Source organism: Centruroides sculpturatus, unplaced genomic scaffold, assembly GCF_000671375.1.
Source record: "Centruroides sculpturatus isolate CEXI.00-Female unplaced genomic scaffold, Cexi_2.0 scaffold345, whole genome shotgun sequence".
Taxonomy (NCBI): domain Eukaryota; kingdom Metazoa; phylum Arthropoda; class Arachnida; order Scorpiones; family Buthidae; genus Centruroides; species Centruroides sculpturatus.
The window spans coordinates 287,919-311,554 of NW_019384515.1; the positions used below are offsets into that span (position 1 = coordinate 287,919).

Below are 23,636 nucleotides of genomic sequence, written 5' to 3' on the forward strand. Positions count from 1 at the left end.
AATACACATTGAACATTGAAAATACTAAATAAAATATAAATCTCATTTTCAGAATAATTTCAGTAATTTAAATGTATACATGTTTAAATTTGTTGTTATTCTGAAAATAAATATACTACTAAAAAATACTAGTTAAATTAGATTTAGAAGGACCATTTTATTTTTCAGATTTAAAAAATTATTATATATATTTACAGGGGTGGGTTTTTTCAAACTCGGGCGGTCCATAAAACAAAAACAAGTGTAAATAACAAAATGAATTTATTACCAAAAGTTAGGTACAAATGTGGTTACTTTTTGACATAATCACCGTGAATATTGAGGCATTTGTCATATTGGTGGACGAGCTTTTCCATCCCCTCTTCATAGAATGTTATTAAAATCACTTCTTCGTGCACACTGGGGTGTATAATAAACAAAAAACGTACTTACTTGTTCCTCTAATCGGTGTGTAGAAATACAAAAATAAATAATTTTGTAAGAATTGCATGTCGATGTTTGAAAATAAGGAATCCAGCCTTTTTACCTGAAGAAGGACACGGAAGGTGTTCGGAAAACATTTGTTTTTACAAAATTATTTATTTTTGTATTTCTACACACTGGTTAGAGGAACGAGTAAGTACATTTTTGTTTATTATAGAATGTTATTGCCAATGACTTGGGATGGGCCCTAATGTTGTTTTGAAGATTGTCATTAGTCTCAAACCACTGCCCTGCTAGCCATGTTTTCAGTTCAGAAAGAGGTGGAAATCTTCACCATCTTTACACACCCAACATATAGTCCTGATGTAGCACCAAGTGACTTCCACTTCTTTTCTGAACAGAAAAAGTGGCTGGGAGGGCAGCGGTTTGAGACTAATGACGATCTTCAAAACAACATTAGGGCCCATCCCAAGTCATTGGCAACAACATTCTATGAAGAGGGGATGGAAAAGCTGATCCACAGATGTGACAAATGCCCAATCTTCACGGTGATTATGTCAAAAAGTAACCAGATTTGTACCTAACTTTTGGTAATAAATTCATTTTGTTATTTACACTTGTCTTTGTTTTATGGGCCATCAGAGCTTAAAAGAAAAGGCCTACATATATTTTTAAAACTAACTTATCATTTTTTCATTTTGAGTGAAAAACTCTAGGGTTATTTTTTTTATTTGAAGCATTCAATTCGAGCTATAAGTGATTTAAAAAAATATGATGTCACTTCCTGTTTAGTGAAATGCCAACTGATGTATGAAAATATTTGTTGATAATTATACATTAGTTTATTTGTTACTTATTATCTGCAATTTTAAACATTTAAACTGTTATATGTTTAAAACATTTCATATTTGCAACATTCTAAGAATATTTTCAAGTATGCAAATTTTGTGGAACTTATCACCAGCCTGAAGCATACATATAAAGTTAAGCCATGTATTGTTACAAAAAACACTCAAAATTAAAGTAACAAATTAATAAAATTGCAGATAAAAAGTAATGAATATTAAACTAATGTGAAATTATCAAGAAATATTTTCATACATCAATTGGAGTTTTGTAAACAAGAAGTGATGTCACATTTGTGAAATTGCTAACAACTCATTGAACACTTTTTAAATCAAAAAATGGTCCTAGAGTTTTTGACTCAAAATTAAAGGTTTCAAAGAAAAACTTTACTTTCAGATGCTCTGTACTAGTTAGTTATTAACTACTTTGTACAAGGCAAATTTCACACCATGTTTTATCTAATTTTCATTGTTTGGTCTCAAACTCACATCTTGGAAAACTCATTCAATTCACCCTCTCTATTTAATTCCAACAAAATTTGTGTCTGTTCCTTGTCATATGATCTTTGTTTCTCTGGTGAGGTTCAAAATCCTTCTTGGAATATTACTTGTCATTCTCTGTGATGATTATTATATCCGAGGGCACTACTTGTCTACAAGTGATATCTTAATTTTTTGTTTTATTCAAGTTAAGTTACATTCTTTGTGCCCAAAAATCTCTTCACATTTCCACATCAAACAAATTTCTGGTTTATAGTAAAATTTAACATAGAAAATTGCTCTATTCTAAAGAATTTTTTCATTTAGGTAGGTTTCCATTTTATTCAAATTCCATTTTAAACGGGTTTACTGTGTATGGGAAAAATCTTTCAATGAGCATAAGGAAAAAATATAGTTTTTTGTCAATATTTCCTAAACAATTACTGTAATATGTAACTTAATTCAAAAACAGCATTTTATATAATTATGATTTAAGACAAAACTGTTCAACCAGATATTTTCTCTCCTGTGGGCACTAAGAAGACTTTTTACTTCATGTCCAAAATAGGATCAGTTGGATAGTTAAGGATGGGATCATACATATCCAGGACAGATTGCTTACAAAAAATTTCTAGGGTTCTTCACATATTTAGATTTGATCCCAGGTTCTCCAGAACAGCAGGCTGACATCTTTACTACCTTGGCCATCCAACCAGAATTGTGTTTGTTGCTTAAGTTAGTGTCCTTTATTGCTGGTTGCATTCATTATACATTAATATAAATCTACAAAAAAAATAATAAATAAAATACTATTATAATTAAGACTGGTAGTGTTTCTACCAGTCTTAATTATAAATAAAATAATGGTGTCAAGTCTGTGTGTGATAACCCCTAAAATAACTGGAATACAGTAATTGAGGACTAACTTCATATTTTTCATTTATATTTTTTTAAATAAATTTTTTTTAAAACTTTTAATTTTTATAAAGAAAAGAAAAAAAAAGCTTGACTTATTTTCAGGTAAAAACATTTGCTGGTTATTATTTTAATTTTATCAGTTGCAGTTATAGAACATTTTTATTTAATGAAAAGATGAAACTTACTGTAGAGAAACGCCTTTCACATTTCTTTTAGCACTAAATTTTATAAAAACAAGCATTTTCAGCCAATTCCAAAATCAAATAAACATGTGATTTTGGAATTGTCATTTTAAATCTGAAAATGTGAGACCTTTACAATTTTGGAATTCTCAGTTAAAAACATTTGATTGCATTAGTTAAAAAACCTGAAGCAGGCCCCTAGAAGTGACTAAAAACATTTAAAATAAAATTTGATGCTGGAAGAAGTGTGAAAGATGCCATTTTTCTCTAAACTGGTTCCAGTTTTCTAAGATATGTTTTATGTAACTTACTCCATTATGAAAAAATGAATTTTTTCTGAATATAGTTATCATGCTATGATATGTTAATCAGTTAATTGCAGTCAGTTATTTTAAACACTGTAAGCATTATACATTTGTCACAAATTTTGCAAATTTTTGTTAGGATGATTTTGAATAAAAATAAGTTAAAAATTTATTCTAGGACTATACCTAATATGCTAGTTTTAAACAAATTGAGTTATTAAGAAAAAAGTACAAATACCCACCAACGCTCAATGCACAACAGTGTGCAAAGTTAAAACTCAATGTAAAAATCTTTAATTGAAGTTAAATGATCTGTTATATTACTGAAATATAATTTTAATGCTTAGGTTAAATAATTACTAAACTAAACTAAAAATTGCATCCTTATTTAGATAATTATGAAAAAAAATCACTCGCTTCATTTTTGTATAGAAAGAATGTAACTAAGAATAATACTACCAAAGGCAGAAAAGTACCAACAATTTCAACTTCAATTATCTGTATTACATGAAAAACCCTATAGGCTGTGCTTGTACAGCTTGGTACACTGGTACCTGGGACTTGTCGACAGCTTAGAGTAACACAGTTCAACTTAGCAACGTTTCACTGTATTATAAGATGTTTTGGCGTCAAGAAAATTTAATATATTGTAGAATGTTTTTCAAATATTTGATAGTTAAAAATTTAGTTTTATGGAAAAAAATAGCTAGTATATATGTATTTCTGATTTCAACAATAGGAAAACATTCTCAAAACATAACTTAATATTCCATTATTAGGTTTATTTACATATTTAATTTGTGAATTTTTTGTCTCTTTAATCCTTTTGGTAGACTATCTCACAGCAAAGGTTAATAAATTCTTTTATTATTTTTCACATATGCATTTCGAACCGGTATAACATTTCCGGTTCCTCTTCAGTGTTCTCTAAGGGTTTTACACATTTCCTTTTTCATACAGTTGGATCGTTACTTACTAAAACAACAGTACAAGGAGTAAAAAGTAATATGATGAAATTATCGCTTTTTTTGGTTTAATATGCTTTGAAAAACACTCAATATTTTTAGATTTGGGTTCGCAATAATTAAACATTTAGGTTTCTTTCTTTCTAATATTGTAAATGCACAAATGTCAACTTACACTAGGTAACTTACACAAAGTAACCTTTACAATCATTCTTTTAGTGTTAAGTATNGCTTGGTACACTGGTACCTGGGACTTGTCGACAGCTTAGAGTAACACAGTTCAACTTAGCAACGTTTCACTGTATTATAAGATGTTTTGGCGTCAAGAAAATTTAATATATTGTAGAATGTTTTTCAAATATTTGATAGTTAAAAATTTAGTTTTATGGAAAAAAATAGCTAGTATATATGTATTTCTGATTTCAACAATAGGAAAACATTCTCAAAAGCATAACTTAATTTCCATTATTAGGTTTATTTACATATTTAATTTATTTTTATATGTTAATTATTTTACTTTGAATTTTTTTTTATTATAGTAGTCAAATCTTAGATTTGTCATCAACAAGGATGATGATATATTCTTTCAGTATATGTTTAGAGTAGATTACAGGAAACAGAAGAATGTGTTAGGAAACAATCAATACATTTTCTAATCTTCTCTCAGTAACTGTGGTTTAAATATTTTTATGATTTTAATTAAATCAATTTTTAAAAATTGTTTGTTTTACACAGTTTCACTAATGACTCCAAATGATTAACAGATCTGAATATTGAAAACAGTACTCTTAAGTAATTTAAGTTACCAGACATTAAAAATTAAATTGTAAATTTTATTTTCAAAAGATTTGTTTTCAGTAATAATGAGAAGTTATTTATTGTGGCATTGTCACAATGCCAGGCTGCAATTTTTAATCATATTTTTAATTTATTTAATTTAAAATATATGCTTTCCATCTCAAATTAGTAGTGACTTGCCCCTGTGCATTGTACATTTTCTTTAACAATGGTATCATGTCGGTCATCTACCTAACACCTTTCAGGAAAATTTTTGAATTGAAATAACATGACTTTGTTTTTATCAGAAGTTCTTATATAGTTAATCAGGGCCTCCTGTCCCTAAGTTTCCGTATATAGTTTCATCTTTCATCTATGTAACTCCATTCTTGAGATTAAACTATATTTTCTATTCAGCAATTTTTTGTGGAATATATACCACAGTGGATAATAAGAAAGTAGTTATGGTACTTAGCAATTTATATCAAAATTTCAGTGTTTTGTTTTTAGTTATATTTGAACTTTAATTGCATTCATTTATCATACAGTTTTAGATTATTTTTAAAAAAATATTCTAATTTAACTTAACTTTCAGGTTTGCATATGTTGAATTTGCGGACAAAGATTCTATTCAGACTGCTATGGCGTTAGATGAATCACTTTTTAGAGGAAGACAAATTAAGGTTTGTAAAAATTTTCTATTGGCATGAATTTAAACAATACAGTAAAGTATATATGTATATTTTTATCATCATAATTCCTTTCTCTGTTCTTTGGATATTGAACGATATAAAAAATGATTTATATTAAGTTGTTGCAAATGAAATAGCCAATTTTTACTTCTGACTTTGAATGTTTATTAATTTAACTTAAAAAACTTACATATTCAATCAATCAATTTATATTTAAGATTTTTCTTTGTAATATTCAAGAAGCTTATCAGTTTTCCTCTGTAGTTAAGTCTTCATCTTTGAAAACAAAACTGTCATCCACATAAATCAAAAAAGAGAAATTAATTGTTTATCTATTGGTAATTTTATCTTCCAGAGTATAAAAATATTTGTGAAAAATCAAACAGATACAAATTGAATAAATGTGGACTTTTGAGGATCCTGAGGTAAATCCCTGCAATTTGAAAAATGTTAGAATGTTAAATTTGTTGATGGATTAATGTATCAAATTTAGCAAATGTGTGCTTTGTAAGTCTATTTTAACTGGCATACATCAACAGAAATATTAATTTATTTACTGAATTAAATGCTTTGGATAGGTCAACAAAAATTTGTTACAAATAGAGTATGTTGAATTAAGCTTAAGAGAACAAATATAGCATTTAAAGTTCTCTTATTCTTTGATAAAGCAGATTGGTACAGACCAGAGAGATTGTTTTAACATTCCAAACTATTAACCAATTCTTTAATAGATAACAAAAAATTTTCCTCTAAATTGATAAGGTCTATTTGTCTATAGTTATGAGGATCTGACTGATTGCCTCTCATATATATCATCAAGTAAAGTACAGAATTTTAATATTTAGGAATTAATTCTGGAAAAAGTTTAAATTCTAAAAGTTTTATCAAAATGTTAAACATCCAATCTTAATCTAAGGTCACCAAATGATGAATCATGGTCTGCAAACACATTTTCTCTAGACCTTGAAGTATCAAAGGACAATCAGCAGTGATGATAGTGAAGTTTTGGCTTACCAATTCTGTGATGAAACTTAAATCTGAATTTAAAGCAAAATTCACTGATTTAAAAAAATAGTTGAGAACTTTTTGCAGATTTTGATGAACAGTTTTTTCCTCTTTAACCTAACTGTGTACAGAGTAGTATCAAAGTGGCAGATGTTTTCAAATGTAATAAAGCTACCCTGAAGATGAAATGATTGAGTTTTAGGAAGACTTTATTTTAAAGGACAAATGTACTGAAATTTTAAATAATCTTTGATATGAACAATTCTGGATTAAATGTGTTTGAGAGATAGTAAATATTAGGTATTTATATAGAATTTAAAACATTAACCATAAACTATTACAATTTTGAGCTTAATATATTTATATGAAATGGCATTCTCAAAGATGAACTTCATAAAGAATAAATTTAGATCTCAATTCATAGATATCTGCTGTCTCAGCTTACTGAGAATCAGTTGCATCAACTACACTCCAAATTTTAGCCAGGTGCTCCAAAGTAAAAAATGTCATTACTCACACCAGACATGAACTTTCATAAAATTGTATTATGCTTTGTTTTGTATTATTTTAAAAAAATTTAAAAAAACAAATTAGATTTAAAAGGTTTGGTTAAAAAATTTGATGTTTTATTTATTGCGAAATCACTTTTACTTTGTAGTATTTTTTTGTCAGTACCTTTCTGAAAAACTGCTAGTTTTTATTGTAAACATTCCGTTTCAGCCTAAACATTCTTTGGTAATTTGCAATCTGCAAATCATCTTGCTCTAAACAAACTGTAAGTTTTTATTTTATTTCACAAATAAAATAAAAACTTATAGTTTTCCAAAATGGAGGCCTCCTCTGGGCATATTCAGTATTCTTGATAGCATTGTTCCTGTTAATATTAAATTTAATTTGTACAGGAGAACAATCTGCAAAAAGTCATCAGTTATTTTAAAACTTATACAATAATCCACATGAGATATTATTTATTTCACATAGAAAAGGAAATGTCACAAGGCAGTTGATATCTTCCCTGAAAATAACCTCCATAATAAAGGATTAAAATATAAACAACAAAAAAATCAACAGAGATGATAAAAATATAATTAACAAACATAAGAAAAATTTATAAATTATAAAGTAACTATTTACAAATGTGTTTTAAAATGTAAAAAATCTTTATGTAAAGGTTGTTCCACAAAGCCCATATTCTGAATAAAATGATAGAAAAAGGAATTGAAAGAAATGGCAAGCCTAAAAGATGGGGTTTAAAAAAAACATTTGGTTAGAAGTAACACACAGAACTTTTTTAACTTATTTTAATCCTTGACATATTTATGTATTGTAGAAATATAAGTAGTTTGTAGGGGTGAAAAGCTCCATTTAAAGCAAAATGCCAATTTGTTTCCAGAAAAGCTTTCCAAAAATTATTCTTTGAGAATTAATCTGCTTAACATTAGATACAGTGTATGCTGATGTCTGATTGGCAAATAATTTTCATAATAGTTACAATTCTGAAAATATTCAATCCTCTCATTTTAAGACACCTATTTATTAACTTTTCATAATTCTCTGACAAATAAACAACATGATTTTTAAATTTATTAACAGAAGTAATATACAGAAATTAAAACACCTTAATTTGTTGCTGAGAAATATATTTGAAAAACTTAGAATAGTTTTTCAAATATATTTCTCAGCAACAAATTAAGGTGTTTTAATTTCTGTGTTTACTTGCTGAGCACTTTTAATGTTAGAAGTAATATAGTTTATACAGGGATGAGAGTAAGATATTAATATCAAATGATCAACAATCATGTTCAATAAGAACTTACTAACACAACTGTTATTTGTTTGTCAATAAGTTTTATGATGAAAGTACCAAAATACTTTAAACCAGCAATTATCAACTATTTAAAGCACACAAAGAATGTTTGGCTCATAATTTTACAACGAATGTTAAGATTCTGCATTCAAAATTGTTGTCAATATTATCAGTTGTAATTCGTGTTCTATAAATGGAACAACTTGATGAAGTCTATTAAAAGTAACTGAAAATGTTAGTTGTGCATTAAATGTTTGATAATTGCTGACTTAAAGTTGTATGATGCTTTATATTATTTGAATTGTTGAACAATAAAATAGTCTTGTTATTTATTCATAAGTCTTGGGGCAATCATCTCATTTGAATGAAGGTGGTGGTGAAATTGACATAAATTTCTAGAATGTTTCTCACGAGGTAAAGGTGAAACTTTGTTAAGATGAACAAATAGTAGATTGTACTGCATCTATCAAAATATAATTATAGAAGTTACAAGAGGCAATAGAATAAAATTGTTAATCACTTTGCTGATTTTCTACACACGTAGAAAACCAGCAGAGTGTTTTCAATAAATAACAGTTTTAATGTGATAACAACTCAAGGTATGCATGGAAGTGCTATGACAGTAGTCAGAGTTCATATGCCTGATCATCAAGCTTTACTTTGTAAAATAAGATTATAATGGTAAAATAATAATTAAAACATTTAGAATTAATTGTTTATTGATTTAATTAAAACACATGTATATTTTATATTTTAGTGTTATAAGTTTTAATTAATATAAAAGCCTGTAAAGTTGTTCTTGTATTAATTAATCAAGTTATAGATTTGTTCACAATGTCAGGAATCTAAATATTTATGAAGATAATTTTAACATTTTTACTTGCACTACAGTGTCATGCAGTGACATTTGATATGGAAGCTGTGCCAGCCCTGGATAGAATCATTGAAAGTGTTTATACGATATTTTGGTGTGTAGCATCCATGAGCTAAACCACGTGAGATTGATGCTCTGTAAAGTGCATGCACAAATGCCTGTAATCTGGCTGCTTTACACGATTCAGATATTTTTGCCATGGAAGCTGTCCTGTATTCGACAATACAGCGCTTCCATCGTAAATATGCATATATGAATTTATATTCGAATATACAATAGCAATCTTATTATTGTTCTTCGCATATATAGAAATTTGTAATATAAGATACATAATGTGGTTATAATAAAATATTAATTTTAATTAATTAAAGTATGTTAAAATATGAAAATAACTGCACAATATGTATTTATATTTTAGAAAATACAAGGGAAGTGGTTCTTCCACAGTTTCCATGGACTGCATGTCATTGTTGTACTAGTATATTCATTTTTTATTTAGTTCAAGGAATAGACATTTAAGCTTAGGAAGAAATACTTGCAAACTTCTAATATTTTAGTTCATGTGTAATTCATATAGAAAAATAATTTACTCCTAAGAATAGGACACCATACCCTATTCTTATTTATAGTATTTAAGAAATTTAAAAAAACTGCATAATTAAGAGCTTTAAAAAAAGCTGGGTCACTGTTGCATTTGTTTCCCTACTAAATTCATTTGATAGTTATAAATTGGATTTGCCATTTTTATTGTAATTTAATTTTTGCCAGTTGTCAGTTCTTCACAATTTTGACTGATTTGTGAACCAAACAAACTTTTCAGAATGCTTTGTCTTAATTTCTTTCAGTATATAAAACTTATGAATATTTATACAAGTTTCTAAATCTTGCATGCTCAGAGAATATTTTAACATTGTTACTAGGTAATGCCAAAAAGAACGAATCGACCGGGAATTAGTACCACAAATAGACCACCAAGAGGACGTTATCGAGGAGGTGGGAGACCATATACTCGAGGGGCTTATTTTGGATATCGTCCAACCAGAAGGCCATACAGGTAATTATCATTTCTGCTCATTAAAACTTTTAAATCCTTAAGTTTATTCTTTCAATCTCCTCTTAAATTTGAGTGTAAAACTAAACAACTGGGTATGTACATATTAAAAAAGAGTTGCACTTTGTTGCTATAAACTTATATCTATTTGCTACATGTACCCAAGAAGGAGCACTTCTGGACAAGCATTCTTTAAAGTTTAATCCCTTTAATCTGGTATGTAATTAAAATTACTACCAATAATTCTTTCTCTAGCTTAGCTTTATATAAATGTGCATAATTTATTTTCAATCAAAGGCAACCAGATGTATTTTTCTCTTTGCAGAAGTCGGAGAGCATGGTATCATCCTTATTGAGAATGGGTTAAATATAAATTCAGGAACTTCGACAACTCAAACTTCTCCATTGTGAGTTTGTAGACCTGGAATCCTTCTGACATGTAAAAACTTTTTGATCTTATTGGCAATGTATATCATGCCATAGAATTACACTCGTTTTAGTAGTAGTATGAAATATGATCAGCATGTTATGGGTCAGTTTCCCAGGTTGTGTGCATGTTATTGCAAAATTGGGAAAATGATTTTTTTTATAAGTTTGAGTGCGTGGTATCATGTTGCAATAACTTGCAACAATTTAATAAGATCTTTTTCATTCTTAAATTCGTACTCGTTTAATTTTTACTTAATTTAATATTATCAAACACTGGTAATATTGAATAGGGAATTGATCGATAGCACGTCAATATGCTGTAATGCTTGGATATATATTAGTGTAGTCAGTTTAGTAATAATTGCTCAATTTCGAGATGATTTTTAAAAAAAAAATGTAAGAATTTGTCCAGAAGTTGGTTAGACAAGAAAATATTTGCATTTTTTTTTTTGTTTTGTTTTTTTTTTTTTTATGTTTTAAAATGTTTAATTTTAAAAATGTATATCTAATTAGCATATAATTTTTGTTTTGTCTGCAGAGTGTAAAGTAGCCCATCTTTCATTACATCAATAATTTCATTGTATAGTCTACACTTAATATACATCTGGGCAAATTTTTCGTTTCGTGATAACTGCTTTCCACTCTGCAGTCGTGTTTACTCATGGTTTTCAGAATCTTCTTTTCCAGGCCTCCACGCTGCAGAACTTAACTCTCCAGCAGCTTTTCCATCTTCCTTACTTTTTCATAAATGTAAAAAATGAAAATAAAAAAAGATGTAAAAAATTGTCGAATAAAAATATGAAATATGTGGAAATGTTTTTGTCTATTTTTAATTTAAAATTATAAAATTTGGGTTTTATTTTTCTTTAAAATATTTCCTTCGAAATGCTTTGAATCAAAGCATGAGATTAAGTCAAATTATTTTATTTAAAAATTAATATTGTACGAAGGCAGCTCTTACAAGTTAGTGTGTTTTTTTTTCGGCTTTTATAGAATATAATGTACGGAAAGTAATGTGATCGTCAAATTTTGACATTCCCCGATTATTTGCATTTCTCGACGTTTTGACACTACAAGAGCCCAAAACTGTGAAAAATGAATTAAAAATTGACCTTTAACCGCTAAATTTTAACAGCCCCAATGCCTAAATAATAACCCTGCCAAGCTTAAAAATTTTTGGTTTATCCAGAACATCTCGGGAATGGATAAATTCCGGAGATGTAATGCAAAATAGACATCTATAACCTTTTAATATGTATGGTATAGAAGTGTATTTTGCATTACATCTCAGGAATGGATAAACCAAAAAATTTTAAGCTTGTCAGGGTTATTCAGGGAATTGGGGGCTGTTAAAAGTCAATTGAGTCGTGCCACATCTCCAATGGGATCAGGCTTAATGTAAATTTTACTCGCTAGTGGTGTTAACAATTATAATTAAAATTAATCATAAAATTACTCCTCGATATTTTGTAAATTTTATATCCCCTTAATCCTCTTCGAGTATCGGGAAAGTCGAGCAAGAGCATTGCCAGCTTTGTAATACTAAGATCGCTGTTGACGCTATTGAATAATCTATGATTGCACAAATTCGGAAAGTCGTAAATCGGATATATCATTGGTCTAATAATAATGGCTTTCGTTGTAACGCTGACAAGATCTCGTGTATCCCCTTTCGCCGAAGTCATGATTTGCATGCCTATCCGGAAAAATCGGTTGGGGTGATGTCGGAGGATCTTGGACACCACGGGAGCGGAGCGATTTTATTAATGTAAGTAATATAACAAAACTACATTGATTATTTATTTGATACTGCATTTATATACGTTGTTTAGTATTTTTGTACATTTATATAGTCTATTCAGGTACACTAGCGATTCCCAACCGGGGTTACGCGTACCCCCAGAGGTATGCTCTTAGTGGTTTAGGAGTATGTATGGCGAATATACTATAAGAATATTCGAATTCTGCGTTGAGGCCTTGATGCTTAGTTTTAAATTTAAAAAAAATGAGTGTCCGTCCTCCAACGCTTTTCGATTTAAAATGTGTTTTAATACTCACTTAAAATAAATTACGTCCATACGCGAAGTTGCCGAACTAATTTTAATTCACACTGCAGCCTCAAGTAGCTTCTCCGACATTATTGTAGCATGCCTCATTTTTTAAACTTTACCGGTGACAACAGAACGAAATTTTTCAAAACTGAAATTAATCAAAACGTATTTAAGAAGCAGCATGCCACAACAATGTCTTATCAATTGAAAAACAATAGCTTGTCAACTTGATTTAGAGAAAGTGATTGAACCGATTTGCAAATGAAAAAGCGAGAAAACAAAAATTTTGAAGCTTTTTATGTATTATTAGCGGGGTTGCAACGGAAGTAAACTAAATTTGCATACATTTTGTTTTATTATTATATTTGCATTTATTAAATTGAATAACTTGTTGAGTAAAGTTTTAAATCGAAATAAATTAGATATACTTTTTAAAATTAAATGTTCAAAACAAATTTCGCGAGACCTCTTCCGAGGAACCTAGGGCTTATTGAAGTCCAATGGGTCCCCATTTTTTGTTAGATTAAGAATGTTTAAATTGTAGTTTAAAATTGTAACTTGATCCTTGCAAACATTGGTTATAATAAAATATATAAATTATCATTATTATATTATTAATACGAGTATCAACTATTTTTCAGTATAAGATAAATGCTCATTGAAAAAGTATTAAAAATTTATGATGATTCAATTTTTAGCGGCCCTCGACACTTGGGTGTCCAAGGCTTAAGCACCATTAGTCGATATGTAGATCCGCCCCTGGGATCATCATAGACCATAAACTACTCTGGAGAGACCCACACACTATATTCACGAAAAAGCCACCAAACTGGTCCATAGTCTATCTTCATTATCTAGAAACAAATGGGGACTGGACCACAAAGCGTACAGAACGATCTGTATTGTAGCAATTGAGCTACTATGACCTTCGGGTGCGAAGTCTGTGGGTCCCTCACATGAAATAGGGAAAAAATTTTTATCTGCAACGGATCTCTGCAATTTCTGCTGCAAAATCTTATAGGACAGCCCCGACTGACGCTCTTCTCATCTCAAATCTTCCGATAGACTTGATCATAAAAGAAAAATACTGGAAACACACACTGAAGAAACTTATCAACAATGAAATTACTAGAGAGGATTATGATAAAATTTCAAAAAACATTGGTTTTCCTACCAGCACAGTCTTGATGACATCATTACAAATAACGGCTGTCACCGCAACCACTGCAACCCTCTCCACATATCTACTTATCTCAACCTTAACTTTAGTAATCAAAGCAACTTTAAAAATATTTTTTTAAATATTCACTGACGGTTCAAAGACCGACACTGGCGCCGGGGCTCTTATGTTATCACCACCTCTAACGACAGAAACATCAAGCAATCCCATTTCCGTATGGCAATCACTGCAGTATTAACCAAGCTGAGTCCTCCATGTATATGCTTCAGGCCTTGAAGCATATACATAATAACAGACACAACAAAGACTTCAAGAATTTAACTCGTTTCGTCATAATTGAAGGGCAAGACAAGACTAAAGACAGTAACTCTTGCTCTGTATGTTGCTTTCTGTTCGACTGGTTAAAGTAAAGCAGCGGAATTTTCTCCTCTCTAACCGAATTGCTGAGCGTAACTACATTCGGAGTACTCTTTGTGCTCAAGCCGAAAAACAAGAGTAGCAACTGCATTAAGTATGGCTCGACCAATGACGAATATTTGTGAGAGAAAACATATAAAAAGTCGTGTGACTATTACTAGAATTTTTCGATTTATCTGAAAAAGTTTTTATCTTGGGATGGCGATAAAAACATTATTGATTTTACTGCCGCAACAGTATAAAAGGCCAAAAGTTGAGATTTCCAAACTTGGTGGATGAATACACGGATAATGAAGTAATAAGCTGTATTACTACGTTCGCTTGCTCGGATTCAATTCCGAGACTTCCTTAGTTGCTTTGGGCATCCGGTCCTCATGGGTCCCGATATATCTGTACATGCAGTCCTTAGAAAGTTCCTGAGTTTTATGCAAGGGTTCGATCTTAGATTCTTCACAGCAGCAGGCTTTTACTGACTAGACTAGGTGTGCTCTGTGTTCAAACACTAGGCATGGTCAACTTATAAGGAGATTTGATCTACTTCCTGGAATAAAAAATATTGATAATCTAACGCACATTTTTGTTCAGTGGCTGAGGTGATAAAATCACTAAAACATCGGTTATCAGTCGCGGATTCGCGCCTCACCAACGAGCTGGCTACGTGGAGTTTCCCGGATTTTTTTTCATGTTTATAATACCTAAATAGGGACTAGTTTCCCACAGAAAGTCCTCCCGTGAAGCTTCTCACTTCAGCAAATTGCCCACGTATCGCGTAGCCGTGTACCAACAAAAGAAACAAATCCATGTGTTCAGAAAAAAAATCACACAACCAGAAAATAAAGACGACCATAACTTATGGTCCATAAGTTATTTCAGAATACAGTATTATCAGCTCACGAAGATGGATTTCTTCATGGAAAACATTTATAATTCCAATTCGAATATTAATTTAATGTTTTTCAAGTCCCAAATTATAGGTGATCGACTTATTGGCCTTGTCCAACCTAGGCGATTTGGCCATTAAATATTTTTAAGATTGTAATTAATTTTAATTGTTTTTTTTAAATTAAAAACATAATGAGAATAAAATATATTTAATTTCAACTGTTAAAATAGTGTATTTTTTCAAACTTTCGAGAATAAAAAAGAAAAAAATGGGAAACGTAATTAGACTATTTGTAAACTGAGACTAGTTAATAAATATCCGAATTATGCTTCATACGAATTATGACTCATTCTTGATAAAATTATTGTATAAAGCAGTTCTTTACTTATAATATTGATAAAATAATTATTTGTACGTGGTATGTAAATCAATAATTTGTTTACTTGCAAGCAATAAATAAATAAATAATTATATTAATCACAAATTTTGTTTATGGCAAAATTTTATCTGTGCTAGGCCGTTGTAAACTAGTTTCTGTTTGGATTAACAGTCGAATTTCGTTGTCATTTTTCTCGAATTTTTGGGGAAATTTATGTTTATGTTTCTTATTATTTCTATAAAAGTTTATTTTAGCAAACAAATCTGCGTCGTCACTGCCTAAGGTCCGATCTGTCACCGAAAACACCACGTCACGTTTAACTTTACGTTCCGTTACTTTAATTTTGGAATTTTTGAAAAGTAAAAAAAAAAAAATTGAAAACGTCACGTGTTTTTAGTGTATTAAGAGCTCTAAAAACACGTGATTTGAATTACGTCGCGCAACTGACTAAAATCGGCCTGGTGTCTTCAACCAATCAGTAATTTAGTTTATCGCTTCCGACGTAAAGCCTAATGGCATGTGAATGGCACTGAATTTTTATAAAATGGCTGGGTCGTTTGTAACTAGTCAACGTAAAATTAATCATATATTACTGTCTGATATAATGATATATGCTGCTTGTACCTGTTTACCGAGAAATTTTATAGAAGGAGAACAATTATTGGTAACGGGTCAGGTTATTTTATTGTACTATTAGCGAAACAAGTTAGCGAGATCATTCTGTACAAAATGCGAATAGTCCCAAACAGTTAACAAAACCCCGTGTAGTCTATGAACCTGTTCCATGTTTTCTTAAAATAACACAAATCTATATCTTATAGAAAAACATAGATTAGACATGTTAAGGGCTTCTTTTAGTAAGCCCATTAATGGCTTCGGCCAGGCACACATTGGGACGGCCGGGTGGTGAGAAACGGGGGCCGACGTATCCAGACGGACCACTTCCGAAAAATTCCTGGGGATTTTTTGACCGTCTAAATTCGATCCCGGGTTTCCAGAGCGGTAGTCTGCCATCTTGATCGCTCGACCATCTTGCCCTACTTTCCCGGCTATTATAGAACAATATAGGTATAAAAGTATGACGACTGGTCAAATTTTGATCCCCAGCTTTTGCATTTCTCGATATTTTAACACTTCAGGAACCAAAAATGTAAAAAATCCCTTACAAAATTTTATATGTATTCCTATTTGAATTTTCCAAAATATAAGATAATATTTAAAATAAATTAAAGTATTTGATATCTGTAAATTTTTCTATTGTCGGTTGCCATCTTTAAGTGGAAATTTTTCCGAAAGTTTTGCATTTTCTCCTCCTTTCGTTGAGATTTTCCGAAAGAATTGTGATTAACTAACTTCGTAATGTAAATAAATTATTATTATTTTTGAGTTATAAGAAATCAAAATGGAATAACTCTCTATAGAATATTAAATTGAAACGGATTTTTACTTTAAGATTTCAAATTTTGTTTAAAATGTTAGAAATTAACGTTGAATTAAATTCATTTAACAGATTATAAATAAAATATGGTTGACTGTAGTCATATATTAGTTTAAATGTTTAAATGCCACAATAAATAGGTACCGTCTCGTTAAGTTGAAATTTACTTCTAACGTTTAAGATAATTAGATGTACAGTACAGTACCATATTTACTGTCTTCTAATCCATACTATTTTTTTTTGTTTCTTCTGATCTCAAGACGTGAGTGAGCATTGGAATCACGAAAAAAGTCGATTTAATGCAGACTCTTTCTCGTATCTTTTCATTTTGCTCGCTTGTTGCAACTGTATTGCAATATACGTATAGAAATGAGACACGTCCTTCTTGATTCCAGCGTAAAGCGAAGACATAAGACAATAACAAGACACAAATACTTATTTTCTTAAAGTAATAAAATTAACTAAAGTTAAGAGAATTAAGTATTATAACTTTGGAATAAATCGCTTTAAATTTTGTCTGTGTTAATTCCTTTGTTTAAATCATGATGATGATTTTCACTCTATTCTATTTAGCTTTATGGCAACATAAAACTTGTTACTATCAACGTTTCTCGCCTATTTATAGGAAGAAATTCTGTTTGTGAATTCGATTTAGTATTTATTACGGAATATATAATTTAGTTCTGAAGATAGATATTTGCAATATTTGATAAAATAAACAAAACACCATATTTAGAACGAATTTTCTTTTAAACCGATTTTCCGGTAAGAGAATGTTTTATAGAATAATATTAATTAATTAATTAATGCGATGAGAATCCAAAAATGTAATAATAAACGTTGATTTGAAGGGCCATTTCGTATTGACTGTCCCCCGTAGTAGTAATAGTACGAAGGACGATAACACAGTGGTATGATCAAAAAATCTTGCGCCCTCGTATGGCCTTTTATAATAGAGGTCCAAACAGCTAGTTTTCAGAAAGATAATGTTGAATTGGCTCCGTCACGCTGTCACACTTCGTTGGCCTGTCGGTGTCCAGATTTGTCGCCGATCAAACATTTGTGGGGCCAGATGGGACGCCAGCTTCGGCCATTTATGAATGTAAGGGATTTGGAGAGGCATTTGCAACATCTGCATGATGCCATACAGTGCCTGTATTTCTCCATCTCGTCATTACTGCCCTTATATCCAGGCTAGAGGAGGTCCCACGAGGTATTAAATATTCGTTTAAATTGTGCCATTATCGCACGGAAAATTGTCTCTTGGTCATGATATTGCACTTATTTCCATCGTAATTACGTTCACACTAATAAAATTTTATTCGATTTCGACTCCTCTTTCTTTGATGCGTAATCTCTTTTATCAACTAGTGTATCGCTCGCTATGATTTAATTTATCTCTTGATTTCATGAATTAGCGTTCAATTTTATAAGCGTATTTTTTACTTTTAAGTGAAAGCATAGCATGTTATTTTTAATTTTTACACGTATAATAAGATATAATCAAGACTTATAAGATCCATCTTATTGCAAAATTGCTTAACATAAATCATGACTGCTCGTAATTGAGTAAGGACAAAGGATAATTTATAGAAAACGAACTGTTGTAAGTAGATGTTTTAACGGAGTTTTAGTACAGTAAATGACTCACATTTATTATATTTGGACCTATTACACGTCACAGGCGTAATGTACTTCGGTTGATACTGAAAAATACGAAATAACTTTTCCCAATTAAGGAGAAATTATTCGAAATAGTTAAGTGTTAGACAAAACAAAACAGTAATTTTGATGAAAATTATCGATCGGTATATAATTCATAATTGATGTTTTATCAGTATAAAAAATTCTTAATGATAAAATTTTTATGATAAATAATTTAAAATGTGTTTAAATAATGCGAAAAGTAAGAAATTGCAATGCTATTATCTCATTCTTGCTTTGATTTTGTTATATATGACACGAGTTTGAATCTGGAGAGATAACAGATTCTTCAATGAAGCGATACAATTTTTCCACTTGGATAATTTAATTTTTCGACAATAAAATTACAATCGAATTCGTTTATTCTTAAGTCCAAATTGATCGAATTAATGTGCAAATGTGTGCGAAAAATTAATAAGATATAGGCTAACTTTCCAAAATAACATTACAATAATCTAGAAAATACTGTATCTTAATAAAGCAATTTATTTCTTAACAATCACAAATGCAATAGAAGAAACTCAGACATTTCTCACGCAGATTTACTCACTGTAGCAAATGAACTAATCAAAATAATTATTATGGATAAATAAATCTATTCGGATATTTCGATTATTTCTTTATTCAAATGTTTTAAATATAATATTGATAAAATTTTAATACATTTAAGCTGAAATTAATGGTCTTTGGACTAATTTAAATCTAACATTATATTAGTAAATCTCACGATATCAACAGATAACATTAGAAGACATAAACATAAGATTTTATAAATCAGTTTCTCAGATAATGTAATTATTCTCTTTTATACAGATGGATGAAACCACTAAACACTGGTAGTTTGGTCGAGTGTTCGCGCCTCACCGACAGGCCGATCACGGGTATACTTCACGTGTCTAACAACCTAAATAGAAGCCAGTTTCCCCATAGAAAATCCTCCCGGGAGACAACCCCCCCTTGGCAGATCCCACGTGTTGCTTGCCTTTTTCATTAATCCAATTCAATCCAATCTTTTGTGTAGAGAATGTCAATAATGACTGAAAAAAAAGAATTAATTTATTAATTCAACATTATTAAAAAATAAACTTTTTAATATATGTTTCGGTTTAATTTTTAAATACGTTTCTATATTCTGTTTGAAAGTGTCTAATTTAAAGAATTACTCTACATTTTTTTACCGCTATTTTTGAAACAATTTCCGTCGTAACTCTATTGTACTCTATAGCCTATGTCAAGAACAACTAGAGTTAGCGACATTTTTATTTTTGTCTGTCTTTTTTAAGACGAACAGAAAAAAAAAATGCCACTAAGTGTCTTCGTAACGATGGCTTTCATTTGCGGCACATATTTAAATACATTTATCAAAATAAAAATTGAAATTTTAGAGAAATTTCTATTTTGAATACAACTCATGCAAGACCAGAAACTATTCTTTAATTCAAAATAAGAAAGAATTTATTAGAAAGTAAATATTTGGTGGAAACGTTACAAGAGCTCGCTGTTAAAGTGATAATTGGTTTGAAGGGATTTATCTAAAGATCTTAGAAAGAACATATAATTGAACCGAAAGATATAATTATCAATTTATCTTTTCTCTCTAGACAAGTATCAAATACTTCTGCTGAAAAAAAAAGAGTTATAATTGAACAAAGAGAAAGGAAAAATAACACAGCAGGAATCTCTAAAATAATATAATTTATACCGGAAAAATTTTTAAAAGTTTCTTTTAGATTAATAACGACACGGTTCATAAATATTCCAATTGTTTTTTGTATAAATATCAAATTCTCAATGTAGAAAAGGGCAATCATCAATAATTTGCAATGATTTACTTAGCGATCTGTAACCGAATGCACAATTATTTTTATCGATAAAATTTAAATCTTATTAATTTTAATAACAATAAAAAATAAAATAGCTAAACTATTAATTAAATAAGAAAAATAATTACCGTAATTAGTAATTAATAAAAACAAAATTTACTTTATATCAAATTATATTATTAATTTTTCATTAAATTTTCTTATCGGCGATGTTCCTCTCGCAATAAAAAGAAAGAAATCGTTAGAACATATTTTTAAATTACTATCGCTTGGAGATAATATAATTAATTTTTGCTGTAAATCAATTGAAAAGTTTATAACATATACCACCACTGATTTAAAAGGATACTTTTCATACCAGAAAGGCCATATTATTTAATGAATAAAGTAGAAAAATAAATAAATAAAACGATCAGTTACTTATTGTGACGCCGAGATACAATTTTTAAGCATATTTTAATGTTAAAAAAAAATAACGTGACATCCGACCTATAACAGAAGTTTGTATATAGTTAATAGAGGTCTCCGGCCCTTAATACAGTATTTCCATATCTAGTCTGGATCTTCATCTATATAATTCAGTTTTCGAGATTAATAAAGGACAGACAGACAGACGGACGGACGGTAGTGAGAATGTATAGGTCTTCAATTTAAGAATTTTAGCCTAATTAAATAGGTATATTATTCAATTAATCATAAAATAAATGAAATATAAACACAAATACACACCTGTATGTCTGTAAATCTATATAATAGTCTATTATATAAAATAATACATACGTTTATTCAAATTGCTATTAAAGTAAATACATATATACTGGATTATAATCTATAAATTATTAAGATAATAATATAACTTAAATTAAGTTATTCAAGTTAAATCATTATTTTAATTGTAATCATCTATGTTGTTATTTAATTATATTTAGTTGCTACTAATTAATTAATAGAATGAAATTATATTAAAGTAAATATAAACATAAATTCAATTTTGAATGAAAATCAATTACAAAATTATTTTAAATATTAATATATATATATACTAACATATACAATGTTTTTTTACCTATTTATCTTAGTCTTGGGGACTTTGAAATACCGAGAAATGCTAAAANACATCGGAAATGAGTAAATTCCAAATAATTATTTTTCTATATATATTGATGTTAGTGTGTGTGTATGGTGGAGCACGATTTTGTTCACTTTAAAGTTTAATAACTCTTGTGCCTTTTATCAAAAATTTCTGAAATTTTGCAGGGAGGTTTGGGTATTAATTGGTTTGATACTGGTAAATTTTGGTGGTTAAAGGTCGAGAGGATGAAGAGATACAGGAGATCACGTGTCGTATCTCGAGCGTATCTCGAGTGAGGTCGGACTTAATGAAGATTTTACTCGTTATTAGCATTTAAATTTTTTCCCCTTTTTTTCTTTTAAATAAAACTCATTTCTACCCTCAAAATTAAGCTTTATATGTATTCATAACGTCACTAAATACACAGAAGGTGTCCCAAAGAAATGTAAACACAGTTTAGTTTTTAATCCCCCCTTGGCAGATCCCACGTGTTGCTTGCCTTTTTCATTAATCCAATTCAATCCAATCTTTTGTGTAGAGAATGTCAATAATGACTGAAAAAAAAGAATTAATTTATTAATTCAACATTATTAAAAAATAAACTTTTTAATATATGTTTCGGTTTAATTTTTAAATACGTTTCTATATTCTGTTTGAAAGTGTCTAATTTAAAGAATTACTCTACATTTTTTTACCGCTATTTTTGAAACAATTTCCGTCGTAACTCTATTGTACTCTATAGCCTATGTCAAGAACAACTAGAGTTAGCGACATTTTTATTTTTGTCTGTCTTTTTTAAGACGAACAGAAAAAAAAAATGCCACTAAGTGTCTTCGTAACGATGGCTTTCATTTGCGGCACATATTTAAATACATTTATCAAAATAAAAATTGAAATTTTAGAGAAATTTCTATTTTGAATACAACTCATGCAAGACCAGAAACTATTCTTTAATTCAAAATAAGAAAGAATTTATTAGAAAGTAAATATTTGGTGGAAACGTTACAAGAGCTCGCTGTTAAAGTGATAATTGGTTTGAAGGGATTTATCTAAAGATCTTAGAAAGAACATATAATTGAACCGAAAGATATAATTATCAATTTATCTTTTCTCTCTAGACAAGTATCAAATACTTCTGCTGAAAAAAAAAGAGTTATAATTGAACAAAGAGAAAGGAAAAATAACACAGCAGGAATCTCTAAAATAATATAATTTATACCGGAAAAATTTTTAAAAGTTTCTTTTAGATTAATAACGACACGGTTCATAAATATTCCAATTGTTTTTTGTATAAATATCAAATTCTCAATGTAGAAAAGGGCAATCATCAATAATTTGCAATGATTTACTTAGCGATCTGTAACCGAATGCACAATTATTTTTATCGATAAAATTTAAATCTTATTAATTTTAATAACAATAAAAAATAAAATAGCTAAACTATTAATTAAATAAGAAAAATAATTACCGTAATTAGTAATTAATAAAAACAAAATTTACTTTATATCAAATTATATTATTAATTTTTCATTAAATTTTCTTATCGGCGATGTTCCTCTCGCAATAAAAAGAAAGAAATCGTTAGAACATATTTTTAAATTACTATCGCTTGGAGATAATATAATTAATTTTTGCTGTAAATCAATTGAAAAGTTTATAACATATACCACCACTGATTTAAAAGGATACTTTTCATACCAGAAAGGCCATATTATTTAATGAATAAAGTAGAAAAATAAATAAATAAAACGATCAGTTACTTATTGTGACGCCGAGATACAATTTTTAAGCATATTTTAATGTTAAAAAAAAATAACGTGACATCCGACCTATAACAGAAGTTTGTATATAGTTAATAGAGGTCTCCGGCCCTTAATACAGTATTTCCATAACTAGTCTGGATCTTCATCTATATAATTCAGTTTTCGAGATTAAT

At 29.3% G+C, this 23,636-nt stretch overlaps 1 protein-coding gene across 10 annotated transcripts in view; it reads left to right on the top strand.

Annotated features, from left to right (window-relative positions):
- The window catches only part of LOC111622544 (polyadenylate-binding protein 2-like), a 43,039-nt gene extending 31,472 nt beyond the window's left edge, over window positions 1-11,567 (top strand). Inside the window, exons 6-10 of one of the 10 annotated variants that reach the window (XR_002756289.1) lie at window positions 5,491-5,578; window positions 10,194-10,327; window positions 10,491-10,540; window positions 10,650-10,731; window positions 11,441-11,567. Coding sequence is in view for 5 of the 10 variants with exons in the window: in XM_023364949.1 (XP_023220717.1) it covers window positions 5,491-5,578; window positions 10,194-10,327; window positions 10,491-10,527 (259 nt within the window). In the remaining 5 variants the exon portion in view is untranslated. Of the gene's footprint in view, window positions 1-5,490; window positions 5,579-10,193; window positions 10,328-10,490; window positions 10,541-10,649 lie in introns of all 10 variants that reach the window. The other 9 variants (XR_002756290.1, XR_002756291.1, XR_002756292.1 and 6 more) reach the window with 9 other exon arrangements.
- Window positions 11,568-23,636: the final 12,069 nt, after the last annotated feature.